The 23462-nt window shown below is 32.1% G+C and overlaps 2 protein-coding genes across 3 annotated transcripts; both read left to right on the top strand.

Annotated features, from left to right (window-relative positions):
- Positions 1–721: 721 nt before the first annotated feature.
- Positions 722–11263, top strand: LOC140880015 (nuclear cap-binding protein subunit 1). Of its 2 annotated transcripts, none has more exons than XM_073284055.1 (19): positions 722–908; positions 1061–1120; positions 1397–1453; positions 2445–2516; positions 2958–3020; positions 3641–3817; positions 4724–4855; positions 5024–5090; positions 5669–5868; positions 6755–6828; positions 7473–7557; positions 8152–8220; positions 8348–8466; positions 8880–9018; positions 9229–9723; positions 9864–10169; positions 10460–10626; positions 10736–10847; positions 10957–11263. In XM_073284055.1, the coding sequence occupies exons 1-19, from the start codon at positions 825–827 to the stop codon at positions 11065–11067; spliced, it is 2589 nt and encodes an 862-aa protein (XP_073140156.1). In that variant the 5' UTR covers positions 722–824; the 3' UTR covers positions 11068–11263. The 2 variants fall into 2 exon arrangements, with proteins under 2 accessions (XP_073140156.1, XP_073140157.1); XM_073284056.1 differs by having other exon boundaries at positions 6758–6828.
- A 1446-nt stretch (positions 11264–12709) lies between these two features.
- On the top strand, positions 12710–16376 carry LOC140882737 (DEAD-box ATP-dependent RNA helicase 36). The gene is made up of 7 exons (XM_073288913.1): positions 12710–13426; positions 13563–13885; positions 14600–14803; positions 14888–14969; positions 15307–15408; positions 15584–15755; positions 16180–16376. The coding sequence occupies exons 1-6, from the start codon at positions 12779–12781 to the stop codon at positions 15752–15754; spliced, it is 1530 nt and encodes a 509-aa protein (XP_073145014.1). The 5' UTR covers positions 12710–12778; the 3' UTR covers position 15755; positions 16180–16376.
- Positions 16377–23462: the final 7086 nt, after the last annotated feature.

Below are 23462 nucleotides of genomic sequence, written 5' to 3' on the forward strand. Positions count from 1 at the left end.
TATCCATTACAAACGTTTGACTCAAATTTTTTAAAAAAATTCATGTCACACACCATGTTTTAATCAAATATATTAATTTATCCTCCATGTATTATGAATTATCATTTCATTTACGACCCAAAGATGTTTAGTAGTGAAAATTACAATATAATTTTTGATAGATTAATTAATTATTATAATATAATAAATTTTCGTACTAACGCAATAACTTGCAAATCAGGCTAGTCCGTACTAGACAAACTCAGTGTGACATATTAGTTCACGAAAGTATTGATAGGAAGAATCGAACACCCGACTATTGGACAATTGTTCACCTACTCCACTAACTTGAACATCACTTAAAGAAATTTTTTTTTCAATGAACAGAAAGAGGTTAATGTTAACCCGAGCCAAACAGTGCTAGAGAAGGTAAAGATTACGGAAATTGTTTTCGAACGTACCCATGATTAATCATCTATTCTATATTATAAAAAAATAAGTATGCTACAGTAATTACCTTGATGACACCAAAATAATATATTCGAAAATTACTCCTATCTACCCAATAATTCACTAAAAACTTTTCACTGACTTCATATTTGTTTAAATTTTTTTTTTTTTACACATACAAAGTGTATGCATTTTTTTACCAGTTATAAGAATATAAGATTACCATATAGTGTTTTTTTGTTTCAACTTATATAAAAAAATAATAATAAAGGAAAGAAATACGAAGGGGATTTTGAAAAGAAAGGGGTTAACCCGCTCAGGTGCTGCGAACGTTTGGAAGTCGTTAAACCCTCATCCGTCCCCGAAGTTCGGTCCAGACTTCTTCCGCCGTCGGAATGAGCAGTTGGCGGAGTCTTGTTCTTCGAATCGGAGAGAATTGCTCGGAGTATGGTGGAAACACCGACTACAAAGACCATTTGGTACTCCTCACTTTTCGCGCCACTTCAAAACCCTAGTTCTCTATTTTTTCATTTCCGACCAACGAATTCTCAGTTGGTTGCGTTCCGTTACTCGTGTAACATTTACTTGACCGAACCTCAATCTTTGATGCATTGGTTGTTTTATATCGCAGGAGACTTGTTTTGGCGTTGTTCGCCGTGAATTGTTGCATTCCAGCGACGAAATTTTACCCGTATGGATTTTTACATGTTTTTTACTCTATTTTGTTTGTTGGTCTTGACTACTTGATTATTTCGCTTGTTGGTTTAATTTCATAACTTAGGATATTGATTGAATTAGAGGCATGTGAGAAAAACAGCAATGCTAATTCAGTTGCTCAGTCGAGTTCGTCCTCTCATTCGTATTGCGTTGCGTATTTAATGTCAAATGAATGATATGTTCTCTTTCTCTGTAAATATTATGCCCAAGTTTCTTTGTTTTAAATATATGTTTCTATATATTTTGGCAGTTTCTTCTCCAGTGTGCTGAGCAGTTGCCTCACAAGATACCTTTGTATGCCACATTGGTATGCAAGCCTTTCCTGCTCAAGTTTTATCCTTCATAATTTTGATCCTATTTACTTGTATTAATTCTCTTGAATTTGCTTATAGCATGTTCATACATTCTACATCTGTATTGTTGGTATGGTGTTTGTATATTGCTATTTGCTACTGTATTAGTCATGGGCTAAACAATGAAGATATTTGTTTGAAAACCATGGCGGTAAATAGAGACTGAAGAATGTGTGAGATGGCCAATATTTGGTCTTACTTGGATTTTTGGGGTTTTAAGATTTGTGGTTGGCAGAATGCCTATTAAAATTCTAGTTGCTGACGTTTGGTAAATTTAAACCATAAAATTTTCATGGAAGATATAGTTGGGCATAGGACAATCTGAGAACATGAAATCAATCACTGGCTGAACTCTTTCCTCCTGCAGTCAAATAGTGTTTTCTTTTCGATTTGAATCTTTTTAGGATGCAGCATCTTTTCCAATATTTGCTTTCGCTTGGATTTTTGGTGAATTTTTTATTATTTGTAATTACAGAATGTCTATTGACTAATAGTCAAACTTTCATGGATGATAAATCTGAGCACAGGACCGATATAGAAATATGAAATCGAGCAGTGCTGGAACTATTTCCTCCTTCAGTTATTAACTTTTTTTAGTTCAGTTTGAATCTTTGTACAATGTAGCATTCATTTTCGTATTTTTAATAAATTCATAAAATGTTACACAAATCTGAAGAAAATATTGGAGATGGTCCGGATTAAGGAAGTTAGTTTTGCTGAAATCTGGTGTTTTGCACGGATAAAATTTACTTTCTTAAGTAGGATTTTCTATCTGCCTAAAAAGCAACCAACTTGTGCTACAACTTCCGTTTAGATTTAGCGTTTGATGTATATGTTTGAATTCAATTTTTTATAAATTCTCGAGTCATGTACAAACACATCATTCTGCTGTGAATTGTTTATGTCAGACACTATACACTAAATGAAATTCTCTTGTAATTGTAGGTTGGGCTCTTAAACTTGGAAAATGAAGATTTTGTCCGGAATATTGTTGAGAGGATTCATGCTAATTTGCAGGTGATGACACCAAAATTGTGAACTTTGTTTTTTATGCTTGTTCCTGTATATCTTTCTTTTATGTCATGCTCTAATATTTCTCTTCTTCTGTCCCTCTTTCTACACTCTCTCTCAAGCAAACCTAAAAGAGATGTCTCCTTGTGCTTACATGCCGGCTACCTTGATCCCAAAGTTGTGGTTTATTTTTATAGCTCTGCTGGATCTAGTATATCTGCTGCAACCATGTTAATTTGCCAAAATAGCCTTCTTCTGGAAGTTTGTATTTGTTAGTCTTCACATGACAGGCGTTTCTCTATTATTTCTAGCACTTTTAGTTTCCTTAGGACCAATTTTGGGAAAGTCATTGGCTTTTTGTGTCGGCATGAATTGTTAACTGCCATTGGCTGTTTATTTTCATTTGATTCTCATTTATTGATATTTTTTTCCCTTATCGACTGACAGGCTGCTTTAGATGTTGGAAATTGTAACAGGATCCGTGTACTTATGCGCTTTCTGACTGTACTGGTATATTTCTTGTGACTCTTTATTGCTTGATGAATACCTCTATACTTACTCTTTATTGTGGACCGAACGAAAAACAACCTCATGTAATACACATACACTTTGTACATGTAATACTAAATCTAGGTCTGCACTGGAACTTCATATATTGATACCTCTGATTTACTGAGAATTTTTCGCATTACTTTGTCTTTTTCTGAGCTCTGGAGTAAAATAAATAGTTCTCATGAGGCCTGCTCATATGCAATCTGACTTCAGATATATTCTTTATTGTTCCAAATATGAGGAACTATGATTCTTTTGTTGTTTTTTAGTTGTGGTTTATTAACCTGTAAAAAATGAATTTGAAAATCATGAGGCTTCTCACGTGCTGTCTCAGGCTGCCTATTTACTTTCATTATTTTGAATGCTGTGAATTATGCTCCCTCTTTTCGCTTTTTGGTAGTTGCTTAAAACTTGAGGCTGACTTTTCATCATTTTGTAAGAATAATCTGAGTTCATTGACTTGTAATTCCTTGTTTACTGTTAAGTGACATATAATCAATCCTTTCTTAAAATGAATCTTATGCATTCCAATTCCATTTCTTTTCTTTTTACCCCTTTTTCTGGTCTGTGGAATGCAGATGTGCAGTAAAGTTCTCCTACCAAGTTCGTTAATTGTTTTATTCGAGACATTATTGTCGTCAGCAGCGACAACTGTGGATGATGAGAAGGGAAATTCCTCTTGGCAAGCTTGTGCCGACTTTTATATAACATGCATTTTATCTTGTCTCCCTTGGGGTGGTGCAGAACTTGTTGAGGTAATAATTCATTTCTGCCTTCCTTCATGATTATTGTGCAACTCTAATAACTGAAAAGTTATCAGTCATTAGAGAGTGGACATATAGAGATCTCATGTTTCATTTTCTGTTGAGCAGGAAAAAAAATCAAAATTGTGCCCGTTAGAGGATAGATAAGTGGAGATAAAACCAGCTAAATAATCATGGGTATTTGAACTTGTCTGATAGCCAGACAATCAGAAGAGATGATTAAATGTGTGATTCTAAAATTAGAGACAGAGATCAGATATGTAGATGAACTTGTTGACTAACTCGTTGACTAACTCTCGGTTAGAATAGATTGCAGAAAGCGTAGTCACTATTTATTATATGGTCAGGCTTTGCATGAAGTAGAACCATATTTTTTTTGTATTATTAACTTGAATAGTAGCTTGGCTTAGTATTTGTTTGAGGTTGTGGTTGAAGTGGACCACCCTTTCTTTTTTGCTTGAATAGATTCAGAAGAGGCAAAAAAAGCCTAATTGAAATTCCCACTTTATACCAAGTTCAGTTTTAATGGTATACATGTCGTAAAAAAAGAATGTAGTACAACACAGGATTTACGTGGCTCGACCATGATAACATAGGTCCCCAGTTTTAATGTCTGGAGGGTTGAATCAGTAATCGAAATCTGTTGGTTTTAAAGCCAATCATCACTGCTTTATATGACCTGAAATTTCTTGATTTGAATGCTGTAGAAAATCCTTCCTATAGATACTTGACGAAAAATAATATTTAAAATATATAATCTTAATACTGTCAACTTCAATTTTGAGATATATTCTTGTTGCGAAAAGATGCCAGTGTTCATTCTTTTTTGCTATTTTTAAAATTCTGGTAAACATTTGATGGTTATTTGAAACTGTTTGTTTTTTGTTTGATTGCCAGCAAGTCCCTGAGGAGATAGATAGGGTTATGGTGGGAATACAAGCGTACATGAGTATCAGAAGGCACGTTTCTGACACTGGGTGCTGCGCATTTGAATATACTGATGATATGAATCAGGGTGATGTACAAAAAGTATGTTATTTTCAGTCTTTTTTTTCTTCTTAAAATCTATTTACCTTTTTTCTTTCTTTCCCTCTCTTTTACTAAATGAAACATTTGTTTGCAAATCTGCGCAAGTTTTCACAAGTATTTGACATACGGTAATTTCTATTTCTAATTGTTTAGTGTGTGCATCTTTAGGACTTCTTGGAGGATCTATGGGGTCGGATTCAAGATCTTTCCAACAAGGGATGGAAGGCGGATAGTGGTATGGTTACATTTATCTTTGCTTTTGTTAGTTTCCTGAATCCATCAAGATGCTCAAACATCTGGTGTTTATTCAATATTTTATGTATATTTAACAACATCATCAGATATATTTAATATTGTGGACGCTAAAATCATCAATAATAATGATTTTGTATTTAAGTACCTCTTTAAAAACGGCATCAAGTGTGTTGCTTCTTGTTTTACTTAATTGCATTTCCATCCAGAAAATTGCATCAAATTACTTTGCTAAATTCATTTGCTTCTCCTTCATGGTGAACTTTGCTTACTGGAACTGTCCAGGTCCCATTTTGATCCATCTGCTTCATCGAAGTCAATTTTCACGGACTGCCGGAATCATACCCTTATGTACATATAACAAGGAACTTGCATGAAATTTTAGCTTCATCAAATGCATTTTGTTTCTTCATCAACTGGGAGGTTAAATGTTTGATTTAGGTTATTCATTTAATTTTAGCTGCGATGCTTGATTTATTCAGAGACCTTATATTTCTACTCATAAATTCTCTTTTTATAATGTTATAGAAAAGTTTTGTCTGAGTTTTATTCTTACTCCAGTTCCCAGACCCCACCTTTCATTTGAACCACAGCTGGTTTCTGGAAAGTCTCATGAGTTTGGTCCCTTGAACTGTCCTGAGCAACCTAATCCCCCAGCTGAAGTAACAGGGATCACTTATGGCATACAGACACATGAAGCTGAATTGAAATATCCTCGGCGTATGCGCAGCCTCAATATTTTTCCTTCTAGTAAGACAGAGGTAATTGTACTACACTGCATTTAGTGTTTTTATGTTGTCCGAAGCTAATACGTGTGAACTTTTATTGCTTTTTATTGACTTAGATGTAAATCTAAATGGCAGATGTTCTTGATGGTCAATAACATGCGCATCACTTTTGGTCTGTCGTATGAATTGGTCATACCTTAATAACATCTTTGGGTTTCACATTATGATTCTGAAATTTTTTGGTTTTAATTGTCTTCCGAAACTTAGTTTTGATTTTCAGTTCGGTGTTTCATGTCTATTACTTAAATGATTTTAATGTATCAGCGATCATTGGTTATTAAAGTAGTGTTTTGCCATGCTTGAGGTGCTTTTGGTATTGACAGGACAAATAAGTAATTCGTTGGGCTGCATTTATAAGTCACTGGGACGGGTTTGATCTATTTTTCATCTTTGAACAAATATTAAATTTCATCCCCTTTCGAACCATTCCAGGGGGATGAGACTCAATATGGAGGCTTCCTATTGATATTTTCTGTGAGTTCTGTGTTTTTGCCTCGATGATCTAGAAAATAGTCATAGTAATTTAGCACCATAACATGCTTGTTATAACAGGTCACATCAAGTTTTACCCTCATCAGATGTTCAGGAAGTGGCAACGTAAACAACCATCTATCATTGTCTTTATTGTGCTCTAGCGGCTGTTCCTTGCTAATGTTGTGTGAATGTTTGTATTTTTATTAAAGCTTGGTGGTTTTTTTATAGTTTTAATTTTATTGGATAAATTACTTCTGAGTTGTGTATTTTGAGGTAGAACTTGTACGCTTTAAACCTTTGGTACCTAAAGTTTGCGCCTTGCGCATAAAGTATTTGGATGATCTTATTGTCATTAGTGGCTCATCTCCCTCTTTTGTTCCTTTAGCAGGATTTGCAACCTATAGATCGGTTCGTTGTGGAAGAATATTTACTAGACGTGCTTTTATTTTTAAATGGCTGGTCAGTAAATTTACTAATTTCGGTTTTCTAAGCAATGCTATTTTACTCATTCAGTCTGACCATGAAAGAGTATTTTTTTGCTTCAAAATAGATAACTTATTCTGTGCAGTTGATATTAGGGTAATTTTTCGAAGATGCAGTCTAAGAAATGTTTTGAATGTTGGCTTTGGGAATTGAGATAGGGGTTTTGAAATGTTGTTATAGTTTCTTGAAGCTCTGGATGTTGCTATTGTGACTCTGTGTGACTGGTTTTGTTATGAGAGTCTTTGGTAGCAAGGGGCCAATTTTCATTAAAGATATTTTTGGCAAAAGAAATCAGAGATTTACTTTTAATGATATTGGTTATCGTGTAGAACCTAGTGATGAACTTCAGATGGCTTAGGATTTTTTTACCAGACAGGCTTGGTTGATTAATTTTTCAATCATGCTATGCTCTTGATATGTTTTGTCAAAGGTGTTGCAATTCTTCTAGCCGCATGGTACTTATGCTTATGCTTTCAATATCTCTCCTTAGTTTAGTGCTTATAACTTGGTGTGCACGCGTGACTTCATTTTTTGCCATTATATTATCATATAACATTTTTTTTAAAATTTTTAGTGGAGTTCTATCTTATTTTTCGTTTTTGTGTTTCACGCAAAGCTAGTCGAAAGGAATGTGCTTCATCCATGGTTGGCCTACCTGTTTCCTTCCGATATGAGTTCCTTATGTGTGAGACAATATTTTCCCAGGTACAAATCATGGTACTCCAATCTTTTAGCCATCGCTCTTTCTTTCTTTCTTTCTTATAGTTTGAGCTTGATTTTACTGAATATTTATTTCTTTTGATGTTCTGAATTGATTTTAAAAATTGGTTTGGAGTGAGACATAAGCAGTCAGAGTATGCTAGATATTGGTGGAAATGGGATCGCAAATGCGGAATTCAGTTTGTTAGTTTTTGGAGTTCTCTTTCTGTGCATAGATTGAATAGTGCACACGAAATCACATTTCACTTATTGCAAAAGGTGTCACATAATGCAGGTGCACATGAAATCATATTTGACGTTTTTGCCTGACTCAAGCTTTTTTTTCAAACTTCGTGCTTCATCGAGCTTAATCTGCGTTTTTCGCGCTTTTTAGAACAAAAAATGCTGGAAATAATAGTTGTAGATGTGGAAGTAGTAGATGCTGTGTATTAATTGCAGTGACAAATTAGCTATGATGATAATAACAAGAAGTGAGGGACAGAGAGATTCCCCTGATGAGTGAGAGTGCCACCTTCTTTTAGCACTTGTTTCAATGCATTATGTATTTATGTGGTTTATATTGGTCTTTTTGCCTTGCAGATTCTCTTATTGCCCCAACCGCCATTCAGGCCCATCTACTATACCCTGGTTATAATGGACCTGTGCAAGGTATCAATGGTTTTTCAAATTTATCCCATTTTTAGTTGCCCATGCTTACCACTTTGTAGACATATTTCATCTATTGTTGGTTATGAAACGCCTGTCAGATGTTCTGACCCTAGTAATATTACTGCAGGCTCTTCCGGGTGCCTTTCCGTCTGTTGTGGCCGGGGCGGTTCGTGCTCTTTTTGATAAAATTGCGTATTTAGACATGGAGTGCCGTACACGCCTTATCCTTTGGTTTTCACACCATTTGTAAGCCAACATTTTGAATATTGTTATTAGCCTAGTTTTGCAGTTAGATGCTTAGTTGGTCCTTCTACTGAAGTCATAGTCTGGTCCCTCGGATTTGTTATCTAATAACGTTACAAATTCCATAATGGTGTATTTTGGTGCCAGTATAATCCAGCTTTGAAATAATTATTTGCCCTGGTGACCTGGTGAATGATATGAACAGCTTGAAGACTAACTCTGTAGTCAGAGAATGTGAACAACCCAACCCAACCCCACCTCCCTTCCTCCTCATCTTAGAGGCACTACATAAATTAGTGATAACTTAGTTTCAATAGTCACTTTTTTCATCAATTCTCCCTCTTCGATGTGCCTGATCAACTATGTTAAGTTAGAATGACACATCAATTCACTATTTGGTGGCATTTTTGTTGCAGGTCTAATTTTCAATTTATTTGGCCATGGGAAGAATGGTCTCATGTCCTTGACCTCCCAAAATGGGCGCCTCAAAGGGTGTTTGTTCAGGAGGTTTTGGAAAGGGAAGTGCGACTGTCATATTGGGACAAAATTAAACAGGTATTTTATGCCACCTCACATTTACTATTGTTCTTCCATTTTGTATTAAAAAAATATTCATCTTATTATTATTCACAGCATATTGTGCTTTGAATGGTTCCATCATATTATGGGAATTAAATTGAGTGTATTAAAGGTCTAAAACGTTGTTTTATTAATAGGTTCAGTTTTGATTAATATAATATTTATTTTTTAAAATATTGCATAAAGAGTGTGGAGAGTGCTCCTGCTTTAGAGGAGTTACTTCCACCAAAAGGTACGCCAAATTTCATATACAGCGGAGAAGATGGGGATCAAACTGAACACAGCCTCTCCGTGGAGCTCAATGGAATGGTGAAAGACCGATTAAGTTCTCGTGAAATTATCTCATGGATTGAGAGTCGAGTAATTCCTGATCAGGGGCTTGATGTCACACTCAGAGTGGTTGTCCAGACTCTTCTCAATATTGGTTCAAAAAGCTTTACTCATTTGATTACTGTCTTAGAGAGGTATGGCCAGGTCATTGCAAGGATTTGTTCTGATCAGGACAAGCAAGTTTCAATGTTATCTGAAGTGAGTTATTTCTGGAAAAACAATGCTCAAATGACAGCCATAACCATTGACAGAATGATGGGGTATCGCCTTGTATCTAATCTGTCTATTGTGAGATGGGTGTTCTTGCCACAGAATGTTGATCAATTTCATCTTTCTGATCGCCCCTGGGAGGTATGATTTCAGCAGTTAAGCTGTGAAGATTTTCTGTACTCTTACTAAGTTCCCTCTTTTAATGCAAGTCACTTCACATAACCAATTTAACATGATTTTGTAGTGCTATTTGATTTGATGAAGTTTCTTTTCTAATACAGGTCTTGAGAAATGCGATTAGCAAAACATCCAATCGCATTACTGATCTAAGAAAAGAGATAGCAGTCCTAAAAAGGAATGTGGTCTCTGCTTCTGAAGCTGCATCAAAAGCGCAGTCTGACTTGGAGGATGCAAAGTCGAAGCCTACTCTTACCCTTGTGGATGGTGAGCCTGTTCTTGCAGAAAATCCTGTGAAAATGAAACGTTTGCAATCCAATGTTAATAAAACAAAGGAGTCGGAGGTTTCTTTACGTGAATCCTTGGAAGCAAAAGAGGCTCTTTTTGCTCGAGCTGCCAGTGAAATAGAGGTACATGTAGTTACTGTTTGGTTTTGGCCAAGGTTTCGTTTGAGGACTGTGATTTGGAAGGAAAAGAAGGGAACGAAAAGGGAATTTAAAAAATTCGGTGTTTTGGGAGGTTTTAATTTAATGGGAGGAAAAGAAGGGAAAATTTGTCAGAGATTTTTACAAAAATTTAGTTCGTTTCTCTTCCCTCTTTTACTTTTCTCTTCCTTTTCACTCCCAACATCCAAACTAAGCCTAAAAAGATAATAGCATCATATGAGAATTGATCTCAGTGAACATTGATGGACATGCAGGAACTATTTATTTTCTTGTACAAAAACTTTGTGAATGTATTGGCGCAACCACTTCGGGATACAGAAGGTACCTTGCACCCTTCTCGCGAGGCAGATGAAATGGCTATTGATGAGGAGGATTCTCCTGCAGCAGACGTGGATAATGCTGATGAAAAACCACAAAAAAGGTGCCTTGTTTTTCCTAATCCTCCATGGTCACATACACGTCTGTGTGTTAAATATATACATATAAATTTTTCATTTTGCTTATTGTTGGTTTTGGGGGAACATTTGTAGTCATCCCAACGGTAAAGGGACCAGAAATGATTATAATGTTGGTGAAAAGGAACAGTGGTGTTTATCAACCTTGGGCTACATCAAGGCCCTCACTCGTCAATACTCTTCCGAGGTAATGTTCTTCCTTTCCATGCTTAGTTCCCATCTCTGTCTGATTTTTTCTGTAGTTTTCCAGTAATATTCTGATCTAATTTTCGTCTCCCTTGTGCTGTCGTCGATAGATATGGCTTCATATCGAGAAATTAGAGGCTGAGGTATTGATTGAGGACGTTCATCCCCTTGTACGGAAAGCTGTATACGTCGGTCTGCGTCGACCTACCGATGGGTTTTAGTGTCGGTTATATTTTGCCCCCCTTCCCGAACTGATTTGTAGTTGTACCGTGAATGTGCCGTGGCGTGTGCTAGGAGAGGATTAGATGTACCGGTCTTAGTTTCTTTGAGATATCATCATCAACGTGGTTGTAATGGTTGGAAGTTGCAGCCAGCTTATATGATTCGATGCATAATTTCTCAAGATGATCTTTTTTTTTACCATCAATTTCGTTTATTTGGGGTTTCTTTAATTAAGTAATAGAAATAATGAGAAGAATCACCAAAATATCCAAAAAAAAAATTATCATAATTCATATTTGTTTTTCTCAATTTAATTAGTTTGGATATAATATGCATAGTTTATGAACACGAATTTTTATGTGTCTTAAGAAGGTATTTGGCTAAATTTATTAAAAATAGTTTATAAGCTTTTAAAGCTAAAAACTGTTTTAGTAGCTTATAAACTCTTAGGTCTTATTTTAAAAATAAGATGTTAAAGTGTTTGGATAAATTTATTTTTAGCAACTTAAAAATATCGATGAGTTTGGTAAAAAAAAAAAAGCTTATAAGCTTTTTTGTAAAACTTATAAGCTCAGTCAAACATCTTTTAAAATTATTAATATAAATAAATATATAAAACTCATTATTTGACGTTGGCTTAGTAATTTTATCTGAAGATAAATAACAAAAACAACAAAATGATTAAATAGAATATTTTTATATAAAGCTTATCATTAACATTTTTGTTTCGAAATCATATTATTAGAAGTGTTTTAAATTTAGTCATTTTGAAATCCAGATGATAAAGGGTATTTTGAAAATAAAAATCACAAATTTGATTTTTTTGGTTTTTTTTTCATCTATACTATATTATTTTATTAAAGTTGAGGGGTTGGTATCTTGGTATGGTCAACCCCTTTATTTTTTTGCCTTTAGTATATATTTAATTACCAAAATATCATATTTTGTCTATTGATAACTAATTATTTACGAAAATGTCACTTTCACTATATATATATATATATTTTTATGGATATTTATTTACGATAATGTCATTTTTTATTTCACTATTTATTATTTTTATTTTCAGTTAAAAAATGAGCAGCACGCAACGCGTGCGTTCGAGTACTAGTGTAAATAAAAATGGAACATGTATTTGAGAGCTAAAAAAATTTAAATTTTCAAAAACTTATTTATTAAAAAATAAAAATGTTTTAGATTTTCACAAATATTAAAAAAAAAAAAAAAGACAATCGGTGTTGTACGTACGACACTGCAATTTATTGGATCATGTAGTTTTCAAGTGAGATATTTGATCCAACAATGGTGCGTGCGGTTCACCAGACCATATGCAAAAAGCAAAAAATCATACTACATGTTCTCCTGCTAACACCTTTTTGGATTAGCATGTCATACAAGACTTGTTAGTATGATTTTCCTGGCTAACGTAGTTTGCAAGCTATTACGTGCGTTAATCCGAAGGTTTACCGAGTGCACACCGAAAATAGCGGTTGCAGTTCTCACGTCACAAAAAAAAATAAAAAATCATACTACATGTTCCTATTTGTTTTTTTATATTTGTTGGTTAAATGTTTTAATAAATTAAATAAAAAATATAAGAACTCATCATATATAGAAGACCCTAATTAAGATCTTAAACCCTCTCAATTATATTCTATTGTTTTTCAAAAAACATTGAGTTCTTAATCATTTTGAGTGTGTTGCCTGCAAATGATCTTCTCGGATTCACAGTTAATGGAGGGAGACACCGAGGTTGACAAGAATTTCCCCTTATTTTACAGGAAAAAATCTGGCGCCGCCGCGAAAATTTCACGGCCCCCTAAACCCTCTTCGCCCGCCGCCGCCTCCGCAGCAATTGAAACCCCGAAATCGTTCGAAAAAGAGTTAAACCCTGACCCAACTCCAGCCGACGCAACCTTCTCGGGCCTTGGCCTCGCCGAATGGGCTGTCAATACCTGCAAGGAGCTGGGCATGAAGCGCCCTACTCCAGTACAGCAGCATTGCGTTCCAAGAATTCTATCTGGCCAGGACGTCATGGGCCTTGCCCAGACCGGCAGCGGCAAGACGGCGGCGTTTGCGCTCCCGATTCTCCATCGTCTCGCCGAGGATCCATATGGGGTTTTCGCTCTGGTGGTGACTCCGACCCGGGAACTGGCGTACCAGTTAGCGGAGCAGTTCCGGGCCTTTGGTTCAGGTTTGGGCCTCCGAGTGGCGGTGGTTGTGGGCGGCATGGATATGATAAACCAGGCACAAGCTCTAATGCAGAGGCCCCATGTGGTGATTGCTACTCCTGGCAGAATTAAGGTTCTCATTGAACAAAATCCCGATGATATTCCTGCTGTTTTCTCCAGAACCAAGGTTGTTAATCTTACTCCTGGCCGTCCCGGTTTCATAGTTATACTTTTTTGTTTGCCATTGATCTGTAATATTAGTTTTTCCATGGAATATAAGTGATCTTACGGTATAGCTGAATGGTTAAGTTGATGTTTTGCAGTTTTTAGTTTTGGATGAAGCAGACAGGGTTTTGGGTGTGAACTTTGAAGCGGAATTGAGAGTTATTTTCCAGTGCTTGCCAAAGAATCGACAAACTTTACTATTTTCTGCTACCATGACTAGTAATTTGCAAACACTGCTTGAGCTTTCTGCAAATAAGGCGTATTTTTATGCTGCATATGAAGGTTTCAAGACTGTAGAGTCTCTGAGACAGCAGTATCTGTATATTCCGAAGAATGTAAAGGATGTTTATTTGCTACACATACTAAAAAAAATGGAGGAAATCAGTGTTCGGTCTGCCATAATCTTTGTCTCCACCTGCAGGTACAATTTTCTTTTCTATATCCAAGAGTTTTTGGTTACCTGTGCTTTTAACGTGTTTCTGTCGCACTCCTTGGAAAATGTAATAATTATTAAGTTTAATGATTATTGGTGTGGAGTGAGATCCTGTGGGTGGTTTATTGGTGTGGACTGTGGATAATGAAAGACTTTGTCTAAGGATCCGTAGGATGCAATTTTTTATTCACAGTTTGTTAAATTGTTAGGCATAGCCATGTATGGTCAAAGCTCTATGGATTTTTTTTATTACAAAAGCGAGGGGAGGACTTGAACTCGAGACTCCGCCAATTGACGGCAAAGCTCTATGGATTAAGATGCATGGAAAGACACAACTATTGAAAGTTTGGACGACTTTCATGAAATGGAAATGTTGACAGGAAGAAAGTTATTTAAGTTGATATCGTAACAGCAACCTTTTTTCATTTAAGAATGTTGATACGCCCATGGAAAACAAATAGATTTAAGAATGTTGATTCATGAGTTAAAAGTAAATAAATGGATACATTCTGCAGGTATTAGAAGTGGATTCTTAATTACCAAATACTTTCTAGCAATCATCTTGGTGATCTTGCTAGTTTCATTCGACTGTAAAAACTTATCACAATCCATGAATTATGTGGTAAATTGTGACGAGACTAGCTTGTTGGCCTCATTCTTGTATTAACCTCTGTATTGATGCGCTGTGCTGTGGTTGAGCAGGAGTTGTGAACTTCTGAGTTTATTGCTGGAACAGCTTGAATTAGAAGTTGCAGCATTGCACTCTTTCAAGTCCCAATCTTCAAGGCTCTCTGCATTGCATAAATTTAAATCTGGTCGGGTTCCTTTGCTAATAGCAACTGATGTAGCCAATCGCGGTTTGGATATTCCCACTGTAGATTTAGTCCTAAATTACGACGTCCCCAGGTATTTACTATATTTTTTTATTTTTAGTTGTGGACTTGTGGTGGCTTTTCTCTTTATCAATTCCGCATCTCCCAATCTATGTAGATATCCAGAAGATTATGTTCACCGAGTTGGGCGTACTGCCAGAGCAGGGAGAAGCGGCCTGGCTCTTAGCTTTATTACTCCGGTATGAAGTATACTGATATCCTTCAAACATGTGAACATATGGCTGAATTTTTCATTTTTGTAGAGCAATATTATTTGTAAGTCATTGCTGAATGCTGACATTTTGCACCTAAGTATCTTAAATCATGGCTGAATACCCTTTGCTGTATAGACTTCCAATTCCGGAAATGGCACATGATGAGTTTTGACTTTACGATGAATGTGACAACAGAAAACTGGCAGTAGGCTCTTGCCTTTTTTTAATCAATTATTTGTATATTAGTGTTACTTTTGTTTAGTGATGAATCAGAGGCTTCTGGTTTTTGTCTGCATTTCTAATGATTTTAATATTATTGCAGAATGATGTAAATCTTGTGCATGAAATAGAAGCTGTTATAGGAAAACAATTGGAGAAGTTTGAGTGCGAAGAAAAGGAAGTGCTCGAGGATAATATCACAAAGGTAAGAGCATATTACCATTTTTAAGTAAGTATTGCTATTTCAATCTTTGGAAATTCTCACTTCTTCTAACTGTCTTCCAAATTTGTTATGATTTATTGTTCAACAAGTGGAATGTGTTTCCAAAATCTGCAATGAGAACTAGGTATGAAAGTATCTTGGTTACTTTTGCTTTCAGGTCTACAAGGCTAGACGGGTTGCAACAATGAGAATGATGGATGATGGCTTTGATGAAAAAGCCATGGAGCGAAAATCTCAGAAGTTGAAGTCATTAGCAGAGAAAGGCCTATTGAAGAACAAGAGCAAGAAAAGAAGAAGAGAAAAACCAAGCCAAGAGCCACAAGATTGAAGTATGTCCATCCTTTTCCTCTATTATTCGCTGTCTTTTTTTCGGTAGTATTGGCTTGATGGGCATGTTTAATATTTGTATTGGGGCAGGGGAAGCGCTATGACTTGTTTTTTTTTTCCAAGAAATTCCTTTTTTATCCCACCATTTTTTAATCTCCAAAACTTGGATTTTTTTAATTTGTATTAGTGGTTTATATGATGTGAAGGCTTATCCAACTTCAGAATGGACTAGATTTTACTTGTGGTACCCATATTTTTCTATGGGTTAGTTGGCTGAGATTGCTTTTCATTTGATGCACCTCAAGAGGTTTGAGTGACTGAAGGAAATAGTCACCTGACTAGAGCTATCGAAATATACCAAGTCACATGTCGATCTCAGACAATTGTTTTTGGTGCGACTCTCATTGAATCGTCTTCCTTTGACAGACTAGTTCGTGTCCTTGGTGGCTTACTGTAGTATACTAATATGTGATTTTGGAGAAGATTCTAGAAGATCACTGCATTGGCGGCCTTGTTATTCTAAATGCAATTTTGTTAATTATGAGTTATGGATGAAAATATTGTATTAATTTATTTAATTTGAATGGAATGGGTTGTTCTTGTTCCTTTAGCATTTTTGCTGTCCGATCCAACGATTTTAAAGGAAACATGTCTATAAAAATATCAAAGATTATTTTGTCTATCGTGAATTTCAAGAAATGTAAATACCTTTTGGTTAAAACTAAAAACGTGACTTCATAATAATCCACTGTTTTTGTAACACAAGTGCATCACATATTTTGGATACTAGTAAAAATGTACATGCTCCAGATCACTTATTTTATGATCTATTAGTTATATAATTAAATTAAAAACAATACTAATAATGAAATATATGGGCTAATTGCATCCACACCCCCTGTGAAAAGTTTAAAAGACATAAAACACCCTGTGTAAAATTAATAGCATGTAAGACTCTATGTTTTAAAAAAATTAGCATAAAAACCCCTATGAGAGGGTATAAATGTGCCCGAGTTTGTATAATATAGGGGTGAAATGTGCTACATTTTAAAAAACTGAGGGATGCATTAGCCTATTAATATTTCTTAGGGGGGTTTTATGATTTTTAGACTTTTCACAGGGGAGATTAATGCAATTAGCCCTGAAATTATATAGTGAAATGTGTTATAACTTAAAAACATTAATATATCATAAGTAAAAAAATAAGATATCTTAAAAAAATATTTAACACACTGGGTACAAAATGATATATAGATGGAAGTATAAAGTGGTGAAAAAAATACTCTAAAACATTGACTCAAAATATTAAATGACCACTTTATACTTCCATCTATATATCATTTTGTACTCAATGTGTTAAATATTTTTTAAAGATATCTTTTTTTTTTCTCTTGATATATTCATGTTTCTAAGTTATAACACATTTCACTATATATTTCATTATTAGTATTGTTTTTAATTTAATTATATAACAAATTGATCATAAAATAAATGATCTGGAGCACGTGCATTTTTAGTAGTATCCAAAATATTTTATTTTTTACTTATGATATATTCATGTTTCTAAGTTATATAAAAAATTAACAAAAATACTAAATTCACTAAATTTTATTAGTACTTATTAATTTAAATTAGTCTTTTATATTTTAAAATATAATATTTTATATTAATTAATAATTATATCATCATCTTAAATAAAAAATTTCTTAATCATTATTATATATAAAAGGATAGTTTCACTAAGTATTATTTCATATTAATTACTAATTTTAATTATTATTTTACTTCTCATCCTAAATTTATCATATTTAATTAGCGTTTTATTTTATTTTATTTCATTAACTAAAAATTAAATATATCAAATATAATGAAAGATAATTTATAACACTTTTCAATAATAAAATTTTCATTAATTATTTAACAAAATAGTTTTTATTAAAAAATTTCAAAATATAAAAAATTCAAAATAAATTAATCTCCTTGCCAAAATATTTTTTGATGAATTACATTGTAAAAAATTAGTTTAGTATACATAATAATTTACATATATCAAAGTATTCCAATTTGCTACATTTTTATTAATCTTTGATTTTTATATCAATTCATATATAATGTTTTTTTTGTCAAAGTGATCACTCAAATGCATAATATTTTATTTATATTAGAGTGTATCTTTTCATATATAATGTAATTCTTTTGTCAAAGTGAACACCCAAATGCATGATATGTTATTTATATTAAAGTGTATTTTTCGTAAAGAATTATTAACAATTATAGGTCTACACGATCAAGGGCGGAGGCAGGTACAAGGCCACTTGCCCAAAATTTTTAAATTTTTTTATATGGCCCACATTTTTAAAAATGAATTTTAAGTGTTATTTTTTGGGTTAATGTTATGCTAGCCCGGGTAGCTCAATTAAAAAAATAAAGTAGCCCACCTTTTAGTTATCAAAATTAGTCCAAAAAATAAAATAAAACAAAAAATGAGTTTTTCTTCAGAAATATTTAATATTTTTGTAATTAATTTTGAGGCGATTTTTTTATTTTTTTAATAAAAAAATTTACTGTTTTTTCTTCAAAAATCGGTGTTCTTAGCTTACATGATTTTTGGATTTCTCGCTAAAATTTTTTAGCCTGGGCGAAGTTAAAATCTTGGCTCCGCCATTATACACGATAATAAATTTACATAAAGAATGGTTTTCTTTGAAATGATTTAACCATTTTTTTTAAATCAACAAAACTAATACCATAATCATGAACAAAATAGTATAAGTATAGATACTAAAAATATATATCTTTAATTTGAAATAAATCATCATAATAAATAGATATATCTTGGATATTTGAATTTATGTCTATTTACTTTAAATATTTTGATTTTTTTTAAAACACTATATAATTTTTTAAAACTATAATCACTTATTTATTTTCGAATACTTTTTATTACTATACTATTGGAATTGTCCTCATAATAGATATTTAAAATAATTATTCATCATAATAAATAATTGAAACAAATCTTGGATTTTTGAATTTCTGTCAATTTACTTTAAATGTTTTATGAAAATCTTTCAAAATGCTATTTTTTTTTACTAAAAGCATTTATTATTTTGGAATTTTGAATTTCTGTCTATTTACATTAAATATTTTTTGAGAATTATTCAAAATGCTATAAAATTTTACAATATGTATTTGTTTATTTTGCAATATTTTTTAATATACTATCTATTGGTGACAATCTATTCCTTGATTGAATATTATTAATATATTATTACAAAATTTATGTTGGAATATCACAATTAATACATGGACGAAATGAATATATATATATATATATATATATATATATAGATATATATATATATTACATATAAAATTTATGTATGAAAATTTGACACAATTAGTAATAGGAACTATGAAGGAAGTAAAGTGAAAGAACATATAAATTTTATGTATGAAAATTTGACACAATTAGTAGTAGGAACTATGAAGGAAGTAAAGTGAAAGAACATATAAATTTTATGTATGAAAAATATTTGACACAATTAATAGTATGATGTAATTAAAGTGAAAGTTATAGAATTAAATAAAGTCCATTAATTTCTATCTATTTACTTTAAATATTTTTTGTGAATTTGTCAAAATGCTATATAAATTTAGTATATGCATTTGTTTATTTTGCAAGACATTTTAATATACACTTTATCGGTGTCAATAATATATTCCTTGATTGAATAATATTATTATATTATTACAAATTTTATATTGAAATATTTCAAAACATGGACGAAATGAAAAAAAAAATGATATAATAACATATAAAATATATGTATGAAATTTGACACAATTAATAGTAGGAAGGAAGTAAAGAGAAGAACTATTAGTTTTATGTATGACAAATATTTGACACAATTAATAGTAGAATAGAACTAAATTGGAAGTTATAGAATTAAATAGAGTTCATTAAAATAGAAGTTATATGTGAATATTATTACAAAATTTATATTGGAATATTGCAAATACATTGACGAAATGAAAAAAATCATATAATAACATATAAAATGTATGTATCGAAATTTGACAAAATCAATAGTAGGAAGGAAGTAAAGTGGAAGAACATATAAATTTTATGTATGATAAATATTTGATACATTTAATAGTAGAATATAATTAAAGTGAAAGTTGTAGAATTAAATAAAGTCCATTAAAATGAAGTTATATGTGAAATTATTACATTCAATTGTCTTGTGCATTTTCCATAAATAAAAGGGTAAACATGTATATACACAATACAAAAATTTTACCCCTATATATATTCATACTTTTATAGTAGAAAATAGATAACATATAAAATGTATGTATCAAAATTTAATAATAAGAAGAAAGTAAAGTGGAAGAACATATAAATTTTATGTATGACAAATTTTTGATACAATTAATAGTAGGATATAATTAAAGTGAAAGTTATAGAATTAAATAGAGTCCATTAAAATGAAGTTATATGTGAAATTATTGCATTCAATTGTCTTGTGCATTTTCCATCTTTGCCCCTTTATTTTTTGTAATTTTACTAATATAACTCTCATTATTATCTCATTGATATAAAATAAAAGGGTAAACATATATATACACAATGAAAAAATGCATTTTCCGTCTTTTCCCCTTTATTTTTTGTAATTGTACTTATATAACCATCATTATTATCTCATTTATATAGAATAAAAGGGTAAATATGTATATACACAATGCAAAAATTTTACCCCTATATTCATACTTTTATAGTAGAAATAGATAACATATAAAATGTATGTATCAAAATTTAATAATAGGAAGGAAGTAAAGTGGAAGTACATATAAATTTTATGTATGACAAATATTTGATGCAATTAATAGTATGATAGAATTAAAGTGAAAGTTATATAATTAAATAGAGTCCATTAAAATGAAGTTATATGTGAAATTATTGATTGTCTTGTGCATTTTCCATCTTTGCCTCTTAATTTTTTGTAATTTTATTAATATAACCCTCATTATTATCTTATTTATATATAATAAAAGGATAAACATGTATATACACAATGCAAAAAATTTACCCCTATATTCATACTTTTATGGTAGAAATAGATTTTTGAACTATCTTGCATTGTGCAAAAGTTATGTTTGTGAAGAGTTCTACCTTCTATTGTCAAAAAGGTTTTGTGGAATGTTACTGAAATATAATTTCTATCATTGGATTAGGATGATCTAAACCATTCATTATCGTAGGAGACTTGTATATAATGGGCAAGACTTCATTTGCACAACACACCCGGGTCACATAAAGGTTTTGTTTGGACATGTATTTATAAAACGTTTTTATAAAAGTGTTTTAAATTTTTTTTATAAAATATTTAAAAGTTGTTTTAAGAATAAATATGTGTTTGGACAACTATTTTAAAAAAATATTTTAACATTTCAAAAGTAAAAAATTTATCTTTGCTTTCCATAGTTTTATTATAAAAACATCTAAAAATATCTTTCAAGTGTTTTTTAAAAACATATTTGAAAGACACTTTTTAAAAAATATATTTTAAAAAAATTATAAATCTTACCAAGCACATACTTTTAAGTTTTTTTTTTTCACTTATAAATTATTAAAACTGTTTTTAAACTGTTTTTCAAAGTGCATGTTCAAACATAACCAAATTATTTTGCCAAGCGTATGGCGATGACTTCTTTAGACTATACTCAAATTGTCCTAATTTTTGGAGTGAATTGTTTTACACATTTTTGCAAACCGGATGGATTTGTAGTAATTATTGATATATGGATACAACAATTTGCTTCTCACATAAATCATGAGCTAAGTCTCCAGTCAATGTCACAAATAATACAATGTCGGTTATTGCAGTTTACTAATGTGTTTGGATGCATGAACTCGACAAATTATGATAATCAATTAATCAAAATTGAAGTCCAAGCAAATCCAAAACTGAAAGAAAATGCTGATAATAGTATTACCCAAGTCGAGGTTGATTCTTAGAAGAGAAAACTTGCTTTGCTTCAAAATTTGAAACGATTAGAAATTATCGGTTATAATAAAAATAATTATTTAAATAATATAATAACTAAAAGTATTGTTGCATCTTGTCTTGATTCGATAATATTTTTATTTATAGTTATTATTATTAGTATTCCATCCGTTCGATGTACGGAATGTTATTTTATATAATTAATTATTTAAATTAATAAGTATGAGCAATTTAATAAAAAGTTAAATTACAAAAATCTTAATGCATTATAGATTATACAATTAGAAAACCAAAAAATTATTCTACGAATTTGGAAAACTTCCTTAAACACAACATTTGTCGTTAAATTTTTCTGGTTTCTGTCACGGTCACTATCACATATCAAAATTTTCAGACCCCTGAGATTCGTAACCCTAAATATAGCGACGTACAACTGATCATGACTAAAAACGAGGTTTCTTCAAAAGAAGTCCTACGTGAGACAATGATTAAATTTGACTTTTGTTAATTGTCATTGCGTATGATACAATCAAATGATATTGTCTCCGCTGGAATTTAAAAGGAAGCATTGAATAAGATGGGGGTCAATGACATTCTTGGAATAAACACTTTATGACTTGCATTAATTCCAGTTAGAATTTGTCCTTCCAAAACATGGTTTCCGATCACGATCAATCTAGTACCATTGCATAATCCAAGAGAATGATCTATGTTCTGCAGCAGCATAATTGGAGTTCCAACTTTTAAGTTTAACTCGTGATTTGGTACTCCAAAACCTCTTATTCCATATAAGAATTCAAGGATATGCACATCATGCAGTAAATCGACATTTCTATCTGAGTGACACATCGTACTAGAACTTAAATACAACCTTCCCTCGGAATGATTTTCAAGAAATCATGTATTCATTTACGGATTGAACCGAAAACATTATCTTTAGTCTTAATCAATATCATCCATCATATCCACTTATAGTATGTTTTTTGCGGGAAATTTCTAAATTTAGTATATATATATATGTAGATTATAAACATCTTGTTATAGATTTATTGTAGAAAGATGAGAGAATAAAAGACAAGAAAGAATATAATAGAAAAAGATGAGTGTATAATATATGGACTAAATACCTATATTTATAGTATAGATGGATTAGTGTAGAAAAGGAAAATTACAATCAAATCAATCAACTATATTACATCTATATATAATCTATATATAACACTCCCCCTTAGATGATTGATGAAGAGTCCAATGTTGCCTTGTTAAAACCTTGTCAGTAAAAATCAGTGGGAAAAATTGAACGAAGGAAAAAGAGTACAACAACTGATACTCCCCCTGATTTCAATCACCGAATATCTTTTAATTGATGCATCCCTATCTTTTGCACCAATTTCTTGAATGTTGACGTCGGTAATGCCTTTGTGAATAAATCTGCTACATTATCACTTGAACGGATTTGTTGGACATCAATATCACCTTTCTGTTGAAGTTCGTGCGTGTAGAAAAACTTTGGTGAAATGTGTTTCGTTCGATCGCCTTTGATATACCCTCCCTTTAGTTGTGCAATGCAAGCAACATTATCTTCAAAAATAGTCGTCGGGCTATCTTTCGGTGTTGGTAATCCGCATGGTTCTTGAATATGTTGAGTTATAGATCTCAACCATATACATTCTCGACTTGCTTCATGCATTGCAATGA

Source organism: Henckelia pumila, chromosome 2 (genome assembly GCF_033568475.1).
Source record: "Henckelia pumila isolate YLH828 chromosome 2, ASM3356847v2, whole genome shotgun sequence".
Classification (NCBI taxonomy): Eukaryota; Viridiplantae; Streptophyta; class Magnoliopsida; order Lamiales; family Gesneriaceae; genus Henckelia; species Henckelia pumila.

Bases quoted from the DNA above. Each gene is read 5' to 3' on its own strand.
- LOC140880015 (XM_073284055.1), top strand. From the start codon at position 825: ATGAGCAGTTGGCGGAGTCTTGTTCTTCGAATCGGAGAGAATTGCTCG. The intron at 10,170-10,459 runs GTACATGTAGTT...ATGGACATGCAG, and splicing joins GAGCTGCCAGTGAAATAGAG to GAACTATTTATTTTCTTGTA. The intron at 10,627-10,735 runs GTGCCTTGTTTT...GAACATTTGTAG, and splicing joins GATGAAAAACCACAAAAAAG to TCATCCCAACGGTAAAGGGA.
- LOC140882737 (XM_073288913.1), top strand. From the start codon at position 12,779: ATGATCTTCTCGGATTCACAGTTAATGGAGGGAGACACCGAGGTTGAC. The intron at 14,804-14,887 runs GTATTTACTATA...CAATCTATGTAG, and splicing joins CTAAATTACGACGTCCCCAG to ATATCCAGAAGATTATGTTC. The intron at 14,970-15,306 runs GTATGAAGTATA...ATATTATTGCAG, and splicing joins CTCTTAGCTTTATTACTCCG to AATGATGTAAATCTTGTGCA.